General features: G+C 35.7%; 3 protein-coding genes across 5 annotated transcripts; 2 read left to right on the top strand and 1 right to left on the bottom strand.

Moving 5' to 3' along the window:
• Positions 1-2,317: 2,317 nt before the first annotated feature.
• On the top strand, positions 2,318-8,014 carry LOC105256617 (zinc finger protein 835). Its single transcript, XM_011266705.3, has 2 exons — positions 2,318-2,616; positions 5,477-8,014. Exon 2 carries the CDS (start codon positions 5,489-5,491, stop codon positions 7,250-7,252), a length of 1,764 nt encoding a protein of 587 aa, XP_011265007.1. The 5' UTR covers positions 2,318-2,616; positions 5,477-5,488; the 3' UTR covers positions 7,253-8,014.
• Positions 8,015-14,806: 6,792 nt separating this feature from the next.
• On the top strand, positions 14,807-17,156 carry LOC105256616 (pre-mRNA-splicing factor CWC25 homolog). The gene is made up of 6 exons (XM_011266704.3): positions 14,807-15,038; positions 15,128-15,467; positions 15,551-15,711; positions 15,781-16,419; positions 16,619-16,863; positions 17,004-17,156. The coding sequence occupies exons 1-6, from the start codon at positions 15,021-15,023 to the stop codon at positions 17,116-17,118; spliced, it is 1,518 nt and encodes a 505-aa protein (XP_011265006.1). The 5' UTR covers positions 14,807-15,020; the 3' UTR covers positions 17,119-17,156.
• LOC105256615 (probable phosphorylase b kinase regulatory subunit beta) lies at positions 16,855-23,472 on the bottom strand. 3 transcript variants are annotated; one of them, XR_003122869.1, is made up of 19 exons: positions 23,157-23,194; positions 22,625-23,087; positions 22,115-22,471; positions 21,847-22,044; positions 21,581-21,719; positions 21,180-21,457; positions 20,867-20,881; positions 20,310-20,540; positions 19,931-20,118; positions 19,735-19,850; positions 19,279-19,421; positions 19,063-19,195; positions 18,831-18,973; positions 18,549-18,751; positions 18,334-18,471; positions 18,015-18,255; positions 17,666-17,773; positions 17,237-17,605; positions 16,855-17,125 (listed from the first exon to the last, which is right to left on the bottom strand). XR_003122869.1 is itself a non-coding variant. In XM_011266702.3 (18 exons), the coding sequence occupies exons 1-18, from the start codon at positions 23,192-23,194 to the stop codon at positions 17,429-17,431; spliced, it is 3,309 nt and encodes a 1,102-aa protein (XP_011265004.1). In that variant the 5' UTR covers positions 23,195-23,472; the 3' UTR covers positions 16,855-17,428. The 3 variants fall into 3 exon arrangements, 2 of the variants coding, with proteins under 2 accessions (XP_011265004.1, XP_011265005.1); XM_011266702.3 differs by having other exon boundaries at positions 16,855-17,605; positions 23,157-23,472; XM_011266703.3 differs by lacking the exon at positions 20,867-20,881 and having other exon boundaries at positions 16,855-17,605; positions 23,157-23,472.
• Between the last annotated feature and the right edge of the window lie 570 nt (positions 23,473-24,042).

Below are 24,042 nucleotides of genomic sequence, written 5' to 3'. Positions count from 1 at the left end.
GTCGACATGGCCGCTCTGATAAATTGTAGCATCGACCACGTGGATCATGCGCCGATGTGACACGACCTTACGAAAGAGGAGAAACAAGGCGTAGAGCGCGGTGAAAGCGAAAGACGCGACCCTACCAATCGTTACGCATGTACGTACGCACGCACGTACGCACACGAGCGCGCAGCCGTCAATGACGAGCAGGACGCGTATTGTGTGCAGTAACGTATCAAGTTTCCTCGCCACGGACCAATTCTAACTTAAGTTATTATCAAAAATTCTTAGCTTCTTGACTTTGTTAATCATTCTTTGTCTTTCGAGTCGCTCGTAAAAAAATATTTTTTTTTGCTTAAAAAAAAAAAGATTTTTGTACAAAATTATGGATTGTTAGATACTTTTTTTTAATTTAATTTCGACTCGTGAATGATTTGCTTTATTTGTGAATTACATTAAAGAGTGCAAAATAATTAAGTATAATAAGATAGTTGATTTATATGTATTAAATGATTCGTTACTTATCGTGATTTAATTTAATTTTTCTCTCTTTTTAGATTTTTTCTAAATATAATAGTATAGAAGAAAGCTGGAAAATCAATTGAATCATAGTTTCATGTAACGTATACTTACTCCAAAATACATTTTGTAAAAATAACGCGTGATCGTCCTTTTAGGAGCTGAATAGGATGCTGATAAAGGGAAAACTTGATCTTCGCCAAATAGCTCGCAAAAGAGTGAGTATTATGGAAGAGGGCGATATTTATGTGTAGAAGAATCCCTTCGGTATTTATGGGTTTTGGTAAAGTATAGGGCCATGGAGCGCTTTCTGGCACTCGCATACAATCGGGAGTTGGATCGCGCGCGCGCGAGCTCGCGAACGCGACGCACGTGTGGCAGTGAATCCATGATTGCGCGCGTCCGCAGGTCACCGCGTCCTTTACACCCTCCTTGTCGCTTCCCTTCGCGATTCCCTCTCGCTTCCTCCTTTCACCACCCTTTATCCCTTTTGCCGTCTTCGTTCTTCAATCTCACGCGCGCTCTTTCTTTCTCTTTCTCCTTCCCCCTTCACAATGCCGTATCTTTCAGAGTCATAACATTGTACTTTTATCAAGAATCTTAATCTAGCAATTTGCGTTAAATGTTACGTGTAATTTATTTATAAGGTCAATTTAAATAATTAATTTTTATTTAGGTAAATTAGAAAATATTTTTTCTAATTATTAATATAATTTTCTAATTCTTTGGTGTATCTTAAATTTGTAAATGCGTGAGTGTGTGAGCGAGGCTTTACATGTACATTAAATATTTTAAAAACGTATTTCAATGTTTATCATTAATTTTTACGCAGTATGGAAGTGGTTTTTCAGATACCGCGACTTTATTTTAAAATTTCCATGCTCGCACGTTTAATTTACGTTCAATACATTCAGCTCTATTTTTGTATTTGACTGTTTTGACTTGTTGGGCCGGAAAGGAGATTATTTTTATTCAAGAGAAACGACAGTTGTTTATGACGATAATGCGTCTATTGATTAGGAAGGAATGGGCTTATCTCCCAAATTTTGAAACGAAATCGTCGATCGCGGTCTGGGAGGCGCCACCTCATGACAAATCAACAACAAAACTTTGATAAGCATTGTTGTTCCGCTTGTACACGGATGGGGATACTTTACTATTCTCGATAAGCTCCTGATTAAAATCACTCGGATCAACAATGGTAACGTAATAACATTTTTCAATGCGTTGTGAAATATTGCGTTAATGTCAGCAACACGATGTATTTTTTACCGTTTAAAATTGACGGAAATACATGTATTCTCAATCAAGAAATAAGTTTCTACGCCTTCAACGTCGTATTGTAAATATTTTTCTGTTGCCTCGAATCAACTTGAAAATTGCAATTTGTTTATTAAAATTGTATTTGTTTGTTAAAAATGAAGGAGAAAAAATACAACGCATTTCATATTCGATACGAGCCATCGAACATGCCAGGAACGAAACGAAGGCTCGACGAGCGCTGGCTACGGCCGTGCCCTCTCCCGCGATCGTCGTCCATCGCCCCCTCCGCCCCTCGCGTCCCGCCTCCGTCGCGAATTGCACGCGCGAGCCAGGCTGCGCCGACCACGCCGACAGCCTCCACGTGCTGTCGAGCGGCACTCAGCCGCCCCAAATTGTAGGTCGCCGCCGACGTTGCGAAGAGCGGGCGGCGGTGCGGGACCGGCGGAAACGGCGGCGGGACGCGAGGGGAAAGCAGAGAGGGGAAGATGCGGATCGCGCGCTCGTGCGTGCGCGCCTCGGTCGTGATCGTTCGGTGCGGCCGAGGAGGTAAACATTGTACAGTACGATTGGCCGGCCCGGAGGCGGCGGGTCTTTCGCTTTTCCTTCCTGCCTGTCTCCTGCCTGTCTGACGAGATCAACCTCTTTTTCTCGCCGAAGGTTTCGCCACGCGAGACTCGAGTTTCGTCAATTTTCCCGATCGTCGGATTAAGATTTCGGGAATCTCGTCTCTCTTCCTCTCGCTTCGCGTTAATTCCTTTGGACGTCGCCGAGAAGATGAGGATGGCATAACCGTGATAACCAGCGCCTGAATTCTGGATTACGCTGGGACGCAAACGTGGCGTGAGTGAACAGGTGAGTACCGTCGACATTTTTTTTCGCATCGAGACGTTTCATTTTTCTTTCTCTTTATAATTGTTCGATGACAGATGACAGATTCTGCGATTTGATCCTTCGAGTCGTTCACGAATCTGTCGACGTATTTCATTTTTTCACGAATGTTACGAATTTTTAGAGTATCTGATTTTCACAAAATCATTATGCGTGTAAAGTTTTCGAATCATTTTCTCCTAAATTTATCAATGAATCAGTTTCCATTAATTAAAATTTTTTTTTTTTACATTAAAAACGACTTCAGAGTTATCCTATTGATATCGAGTTTTAAACGAACGTGGGTTATTTTCTCGTGATAAAGCACGCCGCGAAGGCGTCGAGTAATGTTTTAGTAACGTGCGCTTATTTGTGAAGCAAACTAATCAGCTTTCTAAATTAAAATCGCAAATCATCATATTCGGTTACTGATGGCTCGAATTTTATTTTTTGTAGAAACAGCCTTTAGTTAAATACATATAATCATCGGAAAATTTGTGTAATTTGTCTACACGTTGTTTATAATATTTATTCGAAATTTGGCAAATTATTAAAAAATTAAGAAATATTTAAAATTCCTTTTCCTTGGAATATTTTTAAAACAAATAAAACATTTTTTTATGTAAACGATTTTAATAAAATATAATGGTTGCTTTTTAAATATAAAAATTTATATATCATAATACAATTTATATTATCATAATCTGTAAAACATCCAAAATATACATATAATTAAATAAGTAATTGCAAGGTTCATAAATTATAGCCAGTAAATGTTAAACATTACATAGGCAATAACGTATATCATTTTATCTTTTCAAAGAGATCAATGGTTGCTTTTTAAATATAAAAAGCAACCATTGATCTCTTTGAAAAGATAAAATGATATACGTTATTGCCTATGTAATGTTTAACATTTACTGGCTATAATTTATGAACCTTGCAATTACTTATTTAATTATATGTATAATTTTGGATGTTTTACAGATTATGATAATATAAAATTGTATTATGATAATATAAAATTTAGCATTTTGTCAATTTATAAAAATTCGCGAAGATTGAAATCTACTAATCGAAATATATTAATGACAAATAAAAAAGATAAAACAGATAAAAAAAAAATAAAAAAGGTGGTTTATAATAAAATTGTAAGAAAAATGCGTTAGCTCGTGAAATTTTCTAGAAGAAGAGACTGATGCAGAGTGAAGATGGAAAAATCGAAGTTTACTCTGGTATCACCGATCAAAGATGAAATTTGTAATTTGTATAAAGCGCGATCACAGAGAAGCGGTCGCAGAGTCACTCGAGTCGTAAAGAGGGGACGAGAAAGAGAAAGAGAAGGAGGCGCGGTTCCATCATAAAATTCGGCGGAAAGTGTGTTCCGGGTGCGAGCGGCGACGGTCTGGCCGTAGGGCGAGATTTTCCCCCTCGGTACAGGGGATGTTTCCGTGGATCAATACGATTTTTGCGTATCCCACTGTGCGTCGCGATATTCGTCGTGGGACGCCGATTAGCGGAGCTCGGTCAAGAAGAGGACCGGGCCTCTTCGCGGGCGGAGGGGACGGAAGAAGGAGCGCATCGTACGCGATTATCGTCGGACGTGTGCCGTCCGCGCGCTCCTCTTGTGATGTAACTCGACGTCCTTACTGCGCGCCGAGTTGGACGAGGTCGGTGATCGCTATAAAAAAATGCGACTCGCACACGTGGAGGCGGTCGCGCGGTTTCGACCGCGGCGTGCGAAAGACGGGCGCGCGGCGCGGGGAGAGGCGCTTGGAGAAGGAACAGTGGGAGGGGGGTTGCGCGAAGATACGCGCGGCCGCCGACCACGCCCGCAGCCTCCCGGCGACCGTTGCCGGACGGTTGCGCTGCGCGCGTGCGAGCGTTAGGTTCGCATCTGCGATGCACGCATTCGGTCAGGATTGTCTCCGATCGAGAGAATACAAATATTTTACCTGCCTCTTTACAAATATTATTGTACGTTCCTACGTCGGAATTTAGATTCTCGAACATCTTGTATTCGGTATTGCGTCTTTACAGATTTTCGCGGAATCTATCTCACGCGCGCTTTTGTCAGCCTAGTTTGGACACATTTTTCGCAACGTAATTCTTTCGGTATTTTTAAACTGGAAAACTGTAGAAATGTAAATATTGTAGCAATAATAGTTTTATTTATTAATTTATATTTGAATTATAATAATATATGGGATTTCTTTGTATACGCGATTTTTGACGAACGATGAAATTGAATTGATTTAGGAAGCATTTACACACTTGCCTGGACTATCTTATCGCAGGGATGATGCATTTTAAAGATATTCCGATAATATGTTCCGTGAATTATTACTGAAATCTTTGTGACCGATAAACAACAGCGCAATTAAATCTCTTATGTCTGATGAGTTGCGACAGTAACGCGATTATTCGTAATATATGGCGTTACGGGTGTAAATCTCTCAGAATTTTAGCAAGAGCATTAAAATTCAAAAGTTTTTAAACTTTACGATCTTTAAGAGATTCACGTATCGAATTAATAATTTATGCCCATTCCAAATTTGTATATATATGTATTGAAATTCGTATAAATGATTAATCATACGAAAAACAAGAATGTGCAATTTTTGAGATTTACGCATAAACGAAAACATTATGTGGGAGCTAAAAGAGAAATTGCATCATAGCTTATCGTATGCGCAAATTTTCGCAAGTGCGATAAATCAAGATAACCGCGTTATCTCGCGCTGATCTCATAGATACGCTAAATGGTACACATTACATACGAAAGATTACGAAGAAAGATTCACGATCAAAATTAATCACCCTTTCCGATATATTTTCGTTTCAGTCTCCATCTTCGATGTTGGGCTACTATCAGACGGAATCCATGCCAAATTCAGCGATGTCGATGCCGGCGCCGGCACCGGGCGGCGGCATGGTCGCTGGCCTAGAGGCGATGAACTCGGTGAAGAGTCTGGTGTGTAGCCCGGACCTGACGATGTTCGCCGCGCCGAGATGTAGCGGCGCGAAGACGACGGACTCGGCCAGGCCAGCGACAATCGCGACGGCGACGGCGACGGCGAGCTGCATCGGCGGAAAGTACCAATGCGTGATCTGTCAAAAGAACTTTGCGCAGAAGAACGTGTACCAGAATCACCTGAGGTCCCACGGCAAGGAGGGCGAAGATCCGTATCGCTGCGACAAGTGCGGCAAGACGTTCGCCGTTCCAGCGCGGTTGACGCGCCACTATCGCACCCACACAGGCGAGAAGCCGTACGAGTGCGAGTACTGCAGCAAATCGTTTTCGGTGAAGGAGAACCTCAGCGTCCACCGGCGTATCCACACGAAGGAACGGCCGTACAAATGCAACGTGTGCGGCCGCGCGTTCGAGCACAGCGGCAAACTGCACCGTCACATGCGCATCCACACCGGCGAACGGCCGCACAAGTGCAGCGTATGCGCCAAGACGTTCATCCAGAGCGGCCAGCTGGTGATACACATGCGCACGCACACCGGCGAGAAGCCGTACGTGTGCGAGTCGTGCAAAAAGGGTTTCACCTGTTCGAAGCAATTGAAGGTGCACACGCGCACCCACACCGGCGAGAAGCCCTATACCTGTGAGATCTGCCGCAAGGCGTTCGGCTACAACCACGTGCTCAAGCTGCACCAAGTCTCGCACTACGGCGAGAAGGTGTACAAGTGTACGATCTGCAACGAGACCTTCAACTCGAAAAAGACGATGGAGCAGCACATCAAGAAGCATCCGGAATCGCCGACGTCCCTCGCCTCGACCATCACCGACAGCGGCGTCTCCTCGCCATCGGCGCCGATCGAGCCGGATATCGAGATTTCCCAGGGTGGCGTCGGTGAAGGCGGTGGCGGTCTCGGTTCGGCCGTTGTTCCGGCGAGCCCGGAGGGTCTGCTCGCAGGGTCTATCGCCGGCGTTGACGACAAGGAGAATCGCATGAAGACTGAAGAGGCCTATCCGGATTCGACGACGAGTCCTTACGCTGTTCAACGCGAGTTGGCGTATTACTTGTATTCTGGTAACAGGGAGCAGCAGTATTCGCAGCCGGTGGCCGCGCCGCCCGTTAACACGACGGAAACCGTGCTCACCGACGTCGAGGAGAAGCGCTTTCAAGCGAGCGTAGTGGTGAGCTCGCCGCTGGAATCGGTCACTCACTACCATCACCACGTATTCTTTTATCCCGAACCGGCGTATTCCAATTTTGGTTTGACTTCTAGCAGCGGCGTTGACCTCGAAACCGCCGATTGCTCGTCTCTACTTAATTTGCCGGGTAACGATGCGCGTCGCAGAGTCGAGGCCGCGCTGGAAGCGGTCGAGGAGGAACGTCAGAGGCAAGAGTGCGACGGTGTCGGGATCGTCAAGATGGACCGGGATCCGTTGCTCACGCCGCCCAGCAGCAATCCCGAGAGTCCGGCGTCGTCGCCCGATCTGGCGCTGGATTTGGCGATTCCGCCGCGGGAAACGCTGATTCTGCCTCCCAGAAAGCGCAGCAAGATGATCCTCCAGTCCATGGAGAGCGAGTACAGGAATAGCGTCGGCCTAATCGCGACCTCGCAGAGACAAAATTCTGTCATTCAGTTCGCGCGAGCTTCATAGTTGATATGCGGAAGCTAATGACGAAGCTTCGCGAAGACTTCACGTGACTTTGGAAACTAAAGGAAGAAGGAATTTTCCAAAAGGTATCCATCTGATGATCAAAAATGAAAATTGGAGCAATTCGACATCTGAGACAAGCTGAAGAACTAACGTTGGAAATCTTTGCAAATTCCACTAGTCTTTCGACGTCGAATGATAATCGCAAAGCGCGTAAACGAACTTATGAACATTTTAACTTAACGATCGCGATGAGCAAAACTGTATCCACCAAGTCCCGTTGTTTTCGAAAAAAATGGACCGAAGGAAGAAACTCATTGTTTCTCTTCGGCAATCCTAATGTGAGACATGACGCAAGTGTATTGCAGCTCGTCAGCATCTTATCTTTCCATTCACAGCCCGCATGGTTAAAGAAGGGCTGATGGCAAATCAGCTCGATAATCGAGAGTAGTCGCACTTGTTACTTAATAGTAATATCGATACTAATTAATGCGTAGTCCGTCACTGGACTATATGTATTTTCCTAATAGATTGCGGGCGACAACAATACGCTCGCGATTATCTTCTCAACCTTGTTCGATAGCTTTTCAGCCTTCAAGGCGCGTAACGTTGGAGGATATAGAGACGAAAAAAAGAGACTGGATATTCCTTCATCGGGAGAATCGCACCGATTGTAAGCGTGCTCGATGAAGTAACTGCGCGAACGTAACTATATATGTGCTCAATATTAAAACAATTTAATTCTACAAGAGTAATTTCTTTACAATTAATTAATTAAAAAAAAAGAATCTTGCTATCTAGAGAAAGAGTTTTCTTTTTTTGATAATCAGATCAAGCTTTTTCTTTCTTCTAAAAAATTTACTACAATTTATATTTCGTTTAAGTTTATATATTTTATTATATATATATATATATATATATATATATATATATATATATATGTTATTTGTATTTTAAATATGTAGCAATTTTTTTGGAGTTACATTGTTTTAATACTGACTTGTATGTAGCAGCTGAATATCATAGGTATCAGAGGAAGAGAGAGAATTTTAATATTTTATTTAAACAGAAGAATTTATCATTGAGTATACTATAGGCTGTACAAATATTAAGAAATATCACTTAGATACCTATGAGAGAGAGAGACACTTGGCTATTGTAAACTGATTTTATACACGGCAGCTATTGCCAGCAATATACCGCTCAGTGATTGATGTACAAAGTGATTAAAACAATAATTAAATATCAAATAATACATACATATATATGTTTCTATGTATGTATGTATTCATATGCCAATTTTTTGAAATATATATCGCTAGCTACACAACTGCCGAACGTTAACGGTCAATAAGTGACAACTATTACACAATTACCGACCAATATAATATAAGAGGGAGTTGGCCGTTTAAACGTTTGCTCGTTGAGCAAAGCGAGGCGACGAATTATAATTCTGACGTTCGTGCATATTACATCATCGCCGCACGCAAGCGACGTGCGCCCGATGTTTTTCGAATAATTTATTCGCCCACTTTTGGGTCTAATTTTCGACGTCGTGTGTTTGTCCTGTGTAATTGTCTAACTCGTGTCGACCGACTCGTCTTTCGAGTGCATTCGCGAAGGTCGAACATCTAATCTCTTGCCAGCCTTAACAAGACTGACGTCAGTCTACATTGTTAGCGTCATAATCCGGTCACAAACAGGTGACTCCTAGTGGCTGTTAATCGTCCTTGTCGTTGGTTGAATGCTTATCGAGCGAACAAAAGTAGACGATAAATTTGAGATAGGTACGAGTCTTTTTTTTTTACAAGTGTAAATTATTTTTAGCAGATTGATATTTAAATTTTGTAAAGACGACATATACGGTATGAATGTGCGACCTATGATTCATCCAAGAATTTAAATCCCCCAAAGATTTAAAATTATCAAAGATCTGAAAATTATTTTTTACATATATAATTCTCGAGAGAAATTAATATCGAGAGAATTGAGATTGATTTTATTTTTCAAATTATGATTAATTTAAAAAATTGACTTATACCGTTTAACATTATAAGTACCGATCGTCATTGCATATTGATTTTGCATATTGTTTTTATGAAGCAAAAACTTACCTCGACGTTGCTCGACGATGACGCCACTGGAATCTCGGATGTTTAGACCGGACGGACGAATTTTATCCGTCGACAACTCATCAGGAAATTTAGATATATTTTCGAGGATCAGAGGCCAACTTCGCCAATGTTGGTTAACCGCAATCCAATTTATTCTCCTTCGCTGCCTTCCAGTCGTAATTCTAGAAAAAGATAGAGGCTCAATATTAAACCAAGGTCAAAATTATTCAAATTTGGCGAAATTGGTCGATTTTTGAATTTCACCGAAAGACTACAATCATGCGCTTTCGGATATATTATTGTATATTTATATATATATATAGATATATAGATATATAAACACAGCTTATATAAAATGTACGACAAGGACGACAAACCTAATTGGTGAAAAAGTAAAAAAAGAAATCGGTCTTTGATGGTATCGTTGATATTGTTTATCGCTTTTGTGAGGATTCGAAATCGATCTTAGTGCGGTTATTTAGTGCGTGCAAAATTAGTGTGTAACATATTAATCAGCGTAGCCAGACGATACCGCTGCGGAATTATAAGGAAAAAAAAAGGATTACAGTCTGCGAAAAAAAAGAAACGATAGAGAAGGACAAGGGTAGGAAGGGGAGAAAAAAGTGCACCAAACAATTTAATATCTCTGTGATAAAAACTCCATAGTACCAGAGTATTGAGCGGAGCCGAGCCCACTGCCAGTACAAGCGTATATGTGCACATGCATGCTAGTGTGATGCGAAACTGTTAACTACACACTCTGTATTATTTTATACAGTATGACACATTATATCATGATGTGGAATTCTATTTGACAGAACAATGTCTATCAAATTTTTTTTTATTCTCGCAAACTAATTATCTCTCAAACATCTCTCGTGATTTTGAAGAAATCTACCGCAAATCTCTCTAGAGCGTAGATGGAAAAAGTCTAGATCTATAGTTTAAATAAATCTAAATTTGCTGAATGATTCTATATTTCACGAATGCTGAGTTTCTCGAGTCATACTTTTAGACTTATTTTCCGAAAAATTACTCAATTTTTCTATACATATATTTTCATATACACCGCACAATTAATAATCCTAGACTTTAGTTTCCACAAAATAATTATCGAGTTTTTGTTCTTTCCGGTATTTCAACCGAATCTATGCTAACTAATCTGTCAAACAGAGTTCCGCCACACACAAACGACACTGATAGTAATAAAATACATGTCCGCTCGCGACGCCTGGCTACCATAACATGCGTGTACATATATGCGTTCATCTAAGTTTATTATAATAACAAGTAGCGTATCTTGTATCATGTATACATTATATTCGCGATTGCTGCGAGAATACATCGCGCGGCTCACTCTCGTTACTCTCTCGATGCTTTTAGCGTTGATAACAGTGCAATCGTAATTTTAAGATCGCCCGATTTCGAATCACACCCTTCCACGAATATACGTAATGCTTCTATTTTTTAAAAATAACGTAATATGATATTCGCGCAACAATCGCACAAGTCTGAAGCGAAGCTGAAAATTGGAAGCTAACGCGAAGGAAGGGGTAAAGAGGGCTTGTTAATTTATACGTTTTGGATAACATTGAAATTTTCGAAATTCTAACATTTAAAGGGATTTTAATTGATCCCTAAATGATAATTGTTATGGCGAACGTAAGCTGCGCGATGTAACGCGAATCGAGCGTTAATTACATATTAAGTATTACATTAATGACGAAAGAAATAATAATAATGACGTCACTACTGTTAGTATATATAATATCTATTATTAAATATTATTTTATTATTATTACGATTACACTATCATCATTATTATTATTAATTATTATCACTGTCCTCTTATTATTATTATATTATTAATATTATTAATTATTTTTTTACAATTGTAAAGCCGTACATGCCGGAGACAAAAAATTATTTTATTCTAACTGGCATGTAGAACTGATTACATGTACAAGTATCATTTTCGTAAAGAAAAAAGCATCATTTCGTTGCGCCTTCATTTCATTGCGATTGTTATTAGAATTATCATCCGATAATCCTTTCTCGCAAAATCGAAGAACACGAGAGCAACCTATTTCGAAGTACAAGCAGGGGCCCTTTCTTAATTTTAGATCGTTGTGAAAGTTGTACAAAAATTTATTATTGTTTTTGTATTTATAAAATTTAATATAAATGAATAAAAAGACACACTGAGTTCTCAAACAGCTCTCTCGACATGTTTGATTCATGAAATATAAATAAGCATGATTAAAAAGTTTACAAACATTCGACTCATGTTTAAAATACATATGAGTGCATTTATTTCATATGTCCAAAATTTATCATTGAAACTAATAAGATCTTAATATCGCTCGTTTTTTGAACGCTTCGTTTAAATAATATATATAATTATTGAATATAATTGTATTAATTTCATGACACAAAGAAATCATCTGTCATATAAATAATATAAATAATTGAAACGACAAACTGCGTACATACGCGGCAAAATTTTACGTCAGTGCAGTCCGATGCAACGCGATGCATGCAACGTGATGCATGCGTTGCGGGCATCGAGCTCACCTGTTTTTACCTCGAGAGATTTCGCGCATTATGCACGCGGGGTGCATCTAACAATAATATGATTTTTTTCAATACGAAAATAACATTGATTTGATATCAGTCCATCGTTATCAAGTTATTTATCGAGTTATTATTCACAAGAGGTCTGTCCGCTTGAAAATCATAGAAATGGACGGTTCTATAGAGAACTTTGAAAAGTCTAAATTATATTGAAAATTGCATCAAAAGTCTAAATTATATTTGAAAGACTATTATGTAGATAGATTAATTACACATTTCATTTATAATTCTTCTCATTCATATCTTTTGAACAACTTTTGATTGAACTAAGTTTGATCAAATGTAATCAAAATGATATACAAAAGAAAATTGATTAATCATTGTGAGATTAATTAGGAATTAGTACGATAAGAGATCATGACAAACAAAAATAGTATGGCTAATATCTATACCACTAAATACATATTTAAGAATGATTTTTACTATCTCCGAAAATGCTGATAAAAACGCATGTAACATCTGATACAATCACAGTAACATGTTTTGCTTGTTGATTCATAGAAATGGATTTTACAAAAGACGAACATTTTTGACAAATATTTCTTCTATAAAAAAGATATCAACAACGCGCACGCTGTATAATATAAATCTTTTTTTAAATAATTTAACATAACACAAACAAAATATTGGAGATAAACTATATATTTTGTTAATTTTGTCAAAAAATTATTTGTTAAACGGGTTAATTTCGGATCAATTTCATTAGCGATGATATAATATGGAAAAATATCACTTATATATACATATGCAAGTATTTTTCTTTTCGAAAAAATTGTTTATTATACGACAAGAATATTGATTAGCGATGTTAATTTTTCTCATGCAATCAATTCTGATCATTTTACTTTGAGTATTGTATATACTTGTTATAAATATCTTAGTGTGTTCAATATCTGGCATAAGAATGTCTTTTATCAAACTTATATTAACTTCCGACTAATAATTTGGAAGCTTTCTGAAAAAATTGAAAAATTCATTTCCATGATCGAAAAATATTCTCTAACAAGAAAATTGATCTCTTAATCATTATTTTTTACTATCTAGGAAAAGTGACGGAATTTGCGTATCAAATTCACATTTACCTTTATTTCGGAAAAAATAAAACAGATGTTTGTGATTTTAAAGAAATGCGATGAATCTCTCTCAAAAAAATAGATATCCAATGGATATAATTATGTCAGCAACTTTTGGAATTAAGCTTTTGGAATTTTTTAAATTGCATAGAAGAAAAAAATAATAAATTTCGATATGAAAAGTTTGAAAAATTTTTTTAAAAATATTTTACTTATATTGCGTCTGCAATTTCTTTTTCACTTGACACATAGAAATTAAGAAGTCACTAAGTTTCTTACAAGAATGTAGAAGGCATAATATCGTCATTGATAAATCAGCTCATGCAAAAGAGGTACGTTAAATCTGATGATGAAAAAGATATCGATGTATTTTTTATAAGTACGTATCTTTTTTGTTTTTAAATTAATTTTTTTCTGCCATTTATCTTATTCTTTAAAATCAGGTTTAAATTTTTTAGAAATAATATGTTAAAATCAGTTTTAATTTCTTTTAGAAATAGTATGTTTTGTATAATAATTATGTAAACGTACCTTTAGAAATTTTCTTTCCTGTAGAATATTATTGTGAAATATCACATTTGTAGATAGCAACAGATAGACTCACTATGTTAGAAATGACTGCGCATATTTATGTCTTTTTCCTTGTTGAATTCCTTTTGAAACTTCCTTGACGATAATGTTCCACAAATTAGCTCAACACCAAGATCTATGAAATAAAATATACGAGGAAATTTACGAATAATCTAAACGAATCGACATATTTTCACAAAATAATAAACGACAAATATACATAGTAACATTTTCATTTATAAAGACATAATTTTCAAATAAAAAAGGAGAGGAAAAAATAGAAAAAGAAAGAGAGAGATTTGAAAAAGATATATTTATATTTCTTTAATTTTCTGAATATTTTTTACTTGTTATGTGCTTAAATAGAGAGAGAGAGAGGAGAGAGAGAGAGAGAGAGAGAGAATTGAAAAATATATATTTATATTTCTTTAATTTTTACTTGTTATGTGCTTAAATAAATATGCTCGATAATAACATACGTATGTATATATCCATTATATTTATGAAACATTGAATATATAACTGTCGAGTTATTTTTAAAAAGATCCTATACAGTACAGAACATTACAGCAATATTGCCGTAATATTGCTGCAATGTTCCGTGCTGTATGGAATGTAATCTCACATATATGTATATGATTTTATAAATAGATAAAAGTAGAATTAATCCTTTAACGTAACGTATGACTACAGTAAAAAATTTGTAGATATATTTTTGATTAAGAGTGTGTAAATGGCAAATGATAATAATCATTGCGGATACTCTGCTTTAATCTTACTTGTTTAATACTTCTTTTATATTATGTATTTACGAAAGTTTATACTTTTCATTATATTTATACACACTAGTAGGAAATTTTATATATTATATAAATTAATTACCGAAAACGTTGAAAATCTGCGCTCAACGACATTCAGGATATGATAAAATAATGCAACATTTTCGTGGCGTGATGTGCGCAACAAATTCAAACGTGCTTCGGCCAATCAGGAATGACCCTAAATATAAAAGTAACATGATGGCGAACTGCTAAAATTCGGATTCTAGACATTATTTCTGATTGGCTAGATAATTATACTGTCACCATGTTATACGTCATATTTCTTCATATCCCGAGTACGTTCTAGAAAGTGCGTGATACATGCTAGTTGTAGAATCACCGTTGTATATAATTTCAATTAACCTAAAAAGGTTAAAAGTGCGAAGAATTGGAATAGAGAAAAAAAAGAGAATAATATTTATATTGTATTTTATAAAGCTTATGTAAAAGATCAACATTCTTTTCAATTGCGATTACATATTGATACGTATCGGTATATATTAATATAGATTTAGTGTGAATTTTATAAAAAACATCACATTGTTGTATTTAATACAAAATGGGAGGCGGAGATTTGGTAATAATTTATTATAAAACAATAGATAAAGCCAGACATCACATTTGTTACACTTGTCAACTAACAAAAATAAAATCCTACTGTTATAGAATTTGAAGAAGTCATGGCATCCATCTACTATGAAAAACATGGAGAAGGTAAGGAAAGCGGAGCAGCAAAACAATCAAGAAAATAGAAGAATAGCCGAGTTGAAGAGGCAAATTGAAATGGAGAAAGACCGGGAGGACATGACAAAGTATGCTATGGAGCAAGGTGTAATAGAAAAGAAGGATGAGAAAAAATTGGATTGGATGTACAAAGGGCCGAATCAAATGGTCAATAGAGAGGAATATTTACTAGGAAGGCCAGTTGATAAAGCCTTTGAACAAATGCAACAAGCGGAAAAAGAGGCGGAGTTGATTAAAGTACCAAAAAATCACGTTGAATATGGTAAAGTTATATCTATATTTATATGGTAATTAAGAAAACTTATATATGATACTATAATCATTTTTATTTTGCTATTTACATAGAATGTATTCCACCTTCATTGCGATTTTTCTCTGGTAATGAGCAAGTAGACTTGGTTAGAAAAATGCAAGAAGATCCTTTATATACCATAAAGAAAAAAGAAATGGAAAATAGGAGTCAGCTCTTAAAAAATCCTGTTAAATTGAAACAACTAAAACAACTGGTAAGTAAATATTGATATTTCATTTTTGTTTGTATGAAATATTTATTTACACATGTGTATAATTTATAGCTGGAAGAACAATCGTGTAAAAGTAAAAGGGTGAAAAAATCTAAAAAAGAAAAGAAAAAATCAAAGCGGAAGGATAGCAGTGAGGATGAAGTTGAATTGGATAAATTGCTAGCAATTAAATATAAACAATTAAAAAACGATATTAGCGAAAAAGATTTGTTAAAATCGATGAAAAAAATTAGATATAAACGAAAGAAAAAATCAAAAAAGCGGAGTCACGATTCGGAAAGTGAATCAGACACCAGTAGCGACGACGCTTCTGTTAAAAAAAGGCGACATAAACGGCAAAAAAAACGAAGAATAAGTACAAGCGATAGTGACAACGACAGTGATAGTACTGAGAGCATTAGTAGTGAAAATGTCACACAACGTGAAAGAAAAGATAAAAAAGAATATGATAAAAGGAAATGTTCGAGAGATGATATAAAAATTGACAACGATGATAAACGAATGAGAAAAAGAGCGTCAAGCAAACATAAAGATTCAAAGTATGAAAAAAGTAGAAAGCATGAGGAAGAATATAATAAAAATTGTAAACGACGATACGAGCAAAGTGATACGCGCGCGCAAAGGGATAGTTCAAAAGATAAATATAAAAATGAAAGAAAATATTCTGCAGAGAAACGAAACGACGCAACAGTAAGTGATAAATCTTTGAATAGTGAATTAGCTTTAAATAACAACAAATAGTTTTTAAAACTTTGCATTATGAGAGCTCTCGAATCATTCTAACAAGAAATATATTGTCCTTTAATATATTATTATTTGATAAAAATGTAGAAATGCGTCTCGTTCGTATCATAATTGACATAGACTTAAAATGTGTTTGATTTTATAGATATCGAACAACGAAAGATCTAAATCTACCTCTGATATTAATCACACGAAAGAGGATAGAAAAGAAACAAAATATAGACCAAAAACAAAACTGAGCCTTACCGAGGAGGAAAAGGAACAACGGCGACAAGAGATGATGGCAAATGCAGCGTGGCGCGATAAAGAGAGAGAGAAAAATGTGAAAATGTACCGTGAGGAAGAGAAAAAGGAAATGCAAAATAATTCGTATAACAAGGATTTTATCAGGTACACGATTAGACGTGTTTCACGTTTATATATATATATATACATACATTTCCGCGAAATAGATATAATATACGATATAAAAAATAAATTTGTATATATTATTAGATATTAATTCGATTAAAATATGGCATTTGTTATAGGAAACAACTGGTTGTCGCGACAGAAATGGGTACTGTCGCATCTAGGATTAAAGCCAATATTAACAACATACAACGTTCCGGTCGCGCAATGGACATGAATTTCGCCAAGAGATGACTTTTATCTGCAATCATATATACTTTGTACAACTATACCATTTTTGTATAACATATATGTATCTGTATGAATGTAAAAATATTTTAAAATACGCATATATTTACGCATATATTATTACCCGAGAAAGCGAAAATTTTGCATTGCACCTGATCGACTCTATATCATCACCGTGCTTTATCTTGAACCTGATAATATATATATATACACATAGCAGATACATTACACACGTCTACATGTATTACTTTCTTACTAATATTAAATAATAATCTCCCTTTTAGATCTTTAATCTTTTTGATACCGACTCGTATCGTTATGTAATTTTACACATTTCTCGGGGTGATTCAACATCGCTAGGATCTACAATTGTTGTCACGCAACCACCGGTAAGAACGTTGTTGACTACAGCTCTAGCGAGATATCCCGTGGTCACCGAGTAATGTGCAGAGAAAAAGGATGATTTATCATCGGTATTTGATAAATTGTGATCCTGTAAACATATATAGCAAAGATTTAAAGAAACAAACACTTATAATATTTTTTATATTACCTTGCAGTACATGATGAAACTATCTTCCACAAGCTGGTTAAGATGCAGCTTTCTTTGGAAGCTTAATTCTGGATTTCGAAGCAAGATGGTCGATACAATACTCAAGAGCTATAATCATAGAATAAAAGTATTTCTTTTTTTTATATAAAAAACAACGATAACTATGACCTCTTATTAAGAGAACTCTTTTTAAATTTTCTTTGTTTTTTTCTAATATCTGGATTTCTTGTATTTGCATTTTTATATGTAATATATTGTTTATATTTATATATTATTTTGCAGTAAATAAGACAAGAAAAGAGAAAGATAATATTTATGAAAAATACTATATTTGTTAAAAATCACTTACTTCAACTACGATTTGACGATATTCCGGCATCTGTATGTGATGTAGCAAAGATTCCACGAGCAGAGCAAACGTGATCTCGGAACGAGTCATGCTGGATACGGTAGGCTGCTGAGGTAATTCGCGTCCATTCACCAAGATACCACCGGGGCAGCGCATCAAAACTTCCCACACTTGATTATAAAAGTGTGTCGGTACTCTACATAAGCAACCCTCAATTTTGCGGCGGCCAATCACTGTCAGACTTCATACCAGCAATGTGATTAATATTATCAAGGAAACAGATTTCGTTTAGAACTTTATAATTCGAAGTATAACATACTTTTCTGTATGAGCCCATTCTTTGACAGTCAATACTTTGATGAGAAACTGCCGAACTTCATAAGGACTATAATTTTCGATTGGTTTGGCATTCTTCACGAACATTTGCAAGTAGAGCTTCATCGCTTCCAGGACCCATCTAGATATCATTCGAATAGCCAATTAAGCTTTGCTTTTTTTATAGTGAGAATATTATTGAAAAAAAATGATACTTACCCGATACGTATTTTTAATATGCCTTTAAACATCTCTGGATTAGTACCAATAAGCCTGCCACAGTACAATAGAATCTCTTGCTGAAGCACAGCCTGTACCACATTATGCGGTTGTATCGTGGAATACATCACCGATTGTATCTCCGCCGGAGTCATCGGTTTGTCGAATATCGTTTCTTCCTCTCCAATCACTCCCACTGCGATCTAATGCCGCATTGATTGAATTGTGATAAGTCTCAATTGAATTAAAAAATCAAATTTAGAGTTTATATACTATTGATACCTGTTTTCCTTTGACTAGTACACCAGTAATAAAGGGACTGATGCTATCTACTGTATGATTCAACAAACTACTGCAATAACGTACAGCCATCCAAAATCTTAAGGATCCAGCTTGTTGATATAATGATCTCAAATTATCACGAACTGGAAAATGATGAAAAGTGACGATTACAATCAAAAATTATGAATGAAGAGATAAAGAAAATGAGAAAAAAAAGAAAAATATAAAATACCTGTCGTTCCATTAACTTCGTAATTAATTCCTTCTCGTTTTACGAGAATACCATACAGTTGACACTTGGCATATAGACCAATGCTATTGCGAAGTTCGTTTAATATATTGCTCAGGGGTTCATTTATCATACACTGAAAAATAAATTATTATCATTCACATGTCTAGTCAATTAAAAGTTGCATTTAACTGTGCAATTTTAAAACGATTTTCTTACAGAATAATCAGTGACGTCTTCTGCGTAAGCGATGGCTCTTGGGACATCTGTGAGGCTTTGATAACCAATATAATCATGCTGCAGTTGTCTAAATTGTGTTAGATCCAGATCTGTTTCCATCGTATTTACAAAGTCCAGATGCTCTATATATATATATATATAAATGTAATATGGATTATGATGTTATTATATATACCAAATCATAGTGCAGAAAGTCATCCAATCTATCGAGTTTTGATTATAATAAACGTTATATTACATTTCAAAAGTTATTTCATGTTTTTATTATTATTTTTAAAAAAGGCAGGAAATATCACTATAAAGAATATTACAATCGTCAATATTTGCATTGAATGTAAGATTTAAAATTTTATAAACTCAGTCTAGTTTCTTGTTATTCATTTATTTTTTATAGAGTGCACACAGAGAAATCAATTTTGTAAATATGTACGTTACCGATGCAAGAGGATGAAATTAGATTTTGTAAACGGCCGATTCGAACTTTTGTTTTATCACAGTAACCTTTCTTCAACATCGCAAAGAGGTCCAACATCTTTTTAAATTGCGGATCTCTAAATAAATTTTTGCAAAAATAAGACACAATCACTACCCACTCACGCATATATAAATTACTACAAGTATGCAAACTTACCGCATGTGTTCCTCCCGTATCAAGAGACATACGGTGGGTCGGCCAGAGAGACGCCAATACTTGCCCACGAATTGCAATTCCGTTTTAATATCATCGATTAATAGAGCCATGTCTCTGTACAAATAAAATTCGGATACCTCGAAGATTAAAGGATAACAGAGCACCGTCATACCACAGACTCTATACACCTGCTCATGTAAAAGTATTCATTTGCATCAACATGTTTTATTATTATATTACTTTACATTATCAACATTATTTAATATTGTAATTAATATTTTTTAACATTGTATTTCATTTTACACATTACACCATTACATATTATTGCTAAAAACATCTCTTTGGGAGAAAAAAATACAGAATCTTTCAACACACATACCTTACTTGTACCTAGAGAACCTATAGGTCGTGCGGGTCGTCCTTGGAGATTTAGTTTCTTATTCACTCCTAGTTTTTGATAAACTTTCACTAATTGAGTAGACGAAAGAATCTGAACTGGCTCAACTTCATGTGGCGTTTGCGTTTGAATACCATATGTGGCCATCATGGCTTGCAATCGCATAGATTCTGCGATCAGAACTATTTGTACTACTAGGTCGGTGTGAGTGCCCTAATATACAAAAGATACAGCAGTGCTTATAAGTACAATGCTATCAAGAATACTTCTGAAATTGTACAACATTGAAAATAAAAGTTTGCAACTGTCGTGTATATGCAATTTTGTAAATTTATAATAGGCTTTAAAAAATATAAAGCAAGCCAAACATATGATTATGCAAATAAAAAACATTTTGACTGGTAATATATTGCATGCTTTTGCAGAAATAAAACATCAAGAGAGAAACAACACACTTTTCATATAACAGCATTACTCTTTCAAGGAAAAAGAAAATAGGACATTCTACATATAACAGACATATACATTAAATTACTTACACTGCTGGGCTTTGCCTGTGTGGAACATAACACAAAAAATTATTAACTTTCTATTGTCCGAATCATGAAAATAAATTATTAAATCAATTAAATATTTCTCAAAATCACTGTTGATATATATATCTTATTTCAAGTAGCTGTATAATGCATGATTTAATTTCGAAACGAAGAAAACGAAATAGAACAATTTTTGTTAATTCCATTTTTCTTATTTATATTTATTTCACTTATATTATTATTATAAATAATTAACTATATATATTAATATGTATTTAATATTTCAAGAAGAATTATATATTTTTTTCCTTTTTACCTGAAAAGCAGAATATCTTCCCGCACGTCTCGGACGATTATACGATGGTAGATATCGACGTATCGGATCTAATTCGTTAATATGCAAAAGGCTAGCAGTCAGCAGTTGCGCAATCACAAACATGGCTTGATTCCACAGGTACATCGGCGCAGAATCTTGATCTATAGATCTAGAAGCTCTCCCTTCATCGCTCGGTAAACGATAAGCACTGCATGGTTCACATCTTTCAGCTTCCAAATTTTCAATGGGTACATAATAGTACATGGGAATCACTGGATCTATTGCACAAAAGAAATCTTATCATAAACTATACAATTTATATATGATTATTAAAGATAATTTACATACACATTACAAAATATTATTTATAGAAAACTGAAGTAAAAATATTTATTTGATACCTCCATTGAGATCTTTGTGCACTCTCGCTTTTAGTAAATTTTGATACTCCTCCACTTGCTCTGGTAGACTTTTGAATACACCATCTATTATCATAAAGATATAAAATAGTGGCCACTCGCACTCGATACTATCGAAATCCTATCGAAGAAAAATGTTGTTTTTCAATTAAAATCAAGAAATTTTCATACATAGGTAAATAAATTTCTCTATATATGAGTCAATGTAAATAACAATATAAACTCTAACAATATAAACTTTATAATACCTTGATTTCTCCAGGTTTATAATACCGTCGCTGCTTATCCTCCAGCACCGTTTTATAACCATCTCTTCCGAATCGTTTAAAGCCATAATTGCCTCTCAGCCTGCCTACTATGTTTGCCTTGGTTTCATTGTATAGAATTTCTTCGTGAGTCGCAAAGGCAGGAAACGAAATTGTTGGTAGTAAAGCTGCATCTACACTCTGGAAATCAGTAAAATTTCATAAAAATCAGCACTAGAAGATCGTGCAACTGTGTCCTTTGTCCACTTACCTTTGAACTAGATTCTCTCGGAAGCATTGTCTCGAAAATACTACGATTACGATTGTGAGCATCAATATCGACGTATATCACGGACCAGGACGCGCCCTTCTCTCCGAATAAGTTGCAGCCGTTGATCGCCTCCAGTGCGCTCTTGGCGATCCCGATAGAACTGGCGTGAATTTCTGGAGTTCCATCATTGTAACGACTTCCACGTTCCCACATGCCGTAATCCGGTGTACGATACGCTCTCTCAACATAGTATACTAGGTTTTGCACAAACGCCACTTCGTCTTGCGTGTATATAATTTGTAGCCCAGACGAAATCATTTGTACCAAAAATATCAAATAGAGGGATACAATGTCAATCTGTACAAACACACACACACATATATATATATATTCAACAGAGTAGAAATTTGTACATAACGACATATTGTATATAACGACAAATACATATTTAATATACATAAACACAAAAATAACATATAAGAAACACAACAATTTTTATTAAATACTAACTTGTAAATGATGATAGTTGGCATCTTTATAAATTTCATCGCCAGTGTTCAAGTGAAATTTACAATGCAACGCATAACGATCACATTGATTTTTCTTAAAGAGCTCTACTCTGGAGGATTGCTTTATCCAACATTCCAAGATACCCCGCATACATTTTATCGCGGATTGCCCCAATTCGTACGACTTTCCGCGATCGTCGTCGATACGTCTGTACGCTTGATACAGACTCCATATCGCAGCAGCACAGTATATACTTTCGCGCACGCTGCCGACCTCCCGATCAGTCGAGATTTGTGGAAATAAGCCTGTTATGCAACTCTGATAACGCAACAGTTGCCGTTTAACGATTCCGTAATATATGTCCAGTTGTCTGACAGTATCCTCATAGTTTGATATCTTGAGAAACATATCGGCGTCTATATCTATCACGCTGCCTTGCCGCATATTTCTAATCTGCGAGAATCTGCAGAAACGTAATAATTTTTATGGGGAAAATCATTATTATTCAGATATCTTTTTTAATGTGACAAACCTTTTTGTGTTCGACGATGTTGTCAATAAAGTAGCCATTTTACGTCTCCTGTTATCTCTATTCAAGTTATTTTTAGTTCGATGATGGATTGCTACATATCTGTATATATTACTAACAATTATATTATTTTATGTCGACACGATATACTGCTGCCTTAAAGTAAATTGTTATATGTTTCACCTTTAATATTCATTTGAAAAATTATTAAATAATTCATTCTCCCCTTAAAAAAATAGCAGTCGAGAAATTTTTGTTTAAATTCCTTCAATTATAAGTTATACTCGATACCGTCAACAATCATAGAGATCAGCTGATCGGATGATTGCTTCATAGATATATAAAAACATAGACGAGGCAATAACTATCGATACGGGAAAAGGTATAATATAAACCACTCTTATATTTTAAAAATGTCAGACGGTCATTTCATTGGCCGAATGGAATTTTAAAATGACCTAAAGGTGCGGCCTCATTGACGCTAAAAAGTAGCGTCAACCATTGGTTGAACAAGGAGGTAAGTATAGTTGCTTCATTGTTCAACCAATGGTTGACGCTACTTTTTAGCGTCAATGAGGCCGCATCTTAAAGGTGCAATTTCATTGACGCTAAAAAGTAACGTCAATGAAATTGCATCTTAAGACCATTTAAATATAAGAATTTTATATAAAACAGGCTATTGTCGGCATTTTCGACCAATCACAAAATGATTTCTTCAGAAGAATAGCTGCGATTGGTCGATAAATTAGTTTAGTAAACAACCCTGAATCGATCAAACCTGACCATTCGAAAACGCCATATGAATATCGGTCTTTACTCTTTTGTAGAATTTTCGAACGTATTCAGGATTACAGGCAAATTTTGAACCGACGTTTCAATGAAATAATTT

Source organism: Camponotus floridanus, unplaced genomic scaffold (genome assembly GCF_003227725.1).
Source record: "Camponotus floridanus strain SB8 unplaced genomic scaffold, Cflo_v7.5 scaffold24, whole genome shotgun sequence".
Classification (NCBI taxonomy): domain Eukaryota; kingdom Metazoa; phylum Arthropoda; class Insecta; order Hymenoptera; family Formicidae; genus Camponotus; species Camponotus floridanus.
Note: the sequence above shows the minus strand (reverse complement) of the source record. Positions and strands in the feature narration are given on the sequence as shown.

Bases quoted from the DNA above. Each gene is read 5' to 3' on its own strand.
- LOC105256616 (XM_011266704.3), top strand. The intron at 15,712-15,780 runs GTAAGTAAATAT...TATAATTTATAG, and splicing joins TGAAACAACTAAAACAACTG to CTGGAAGAACAATCGTGTAA. The intron at 16,864-17,003 runs GTACACGATTAG...CATTTGTTATAG, and splicing joins TATAACAAGGATTTTATCAG to GAAACAACTGGTTGTCGCGA.
- LOC105256615 (XM_011266702.3), bottom strand. From the start codon at position 23,194: ATGGCTACTTTATTGACAACATCGTCGAACACAAAAAG. The intron at 23,088-23,156 runs GTTTGTCACATT...ACGTTTCTGCAG, and splicing joins ACATCGTCGAACACAAAAAG to ATTCTCGCAGATTAGAAATA. The intron at 17,606-17,665 runs GTAATATAAAAA...ATATGTTTACAG, and splicing joins GTTTCATCATGTACTGCAAG to GATCACAATTTATCAAATAC.
- LOC105256617 (XM_011266705.3), top strand. From the start codon at position 5,489: ATGTTGGGCTACTATCAGACGGAATCCATGCCAAATTCAGCGATGTCG.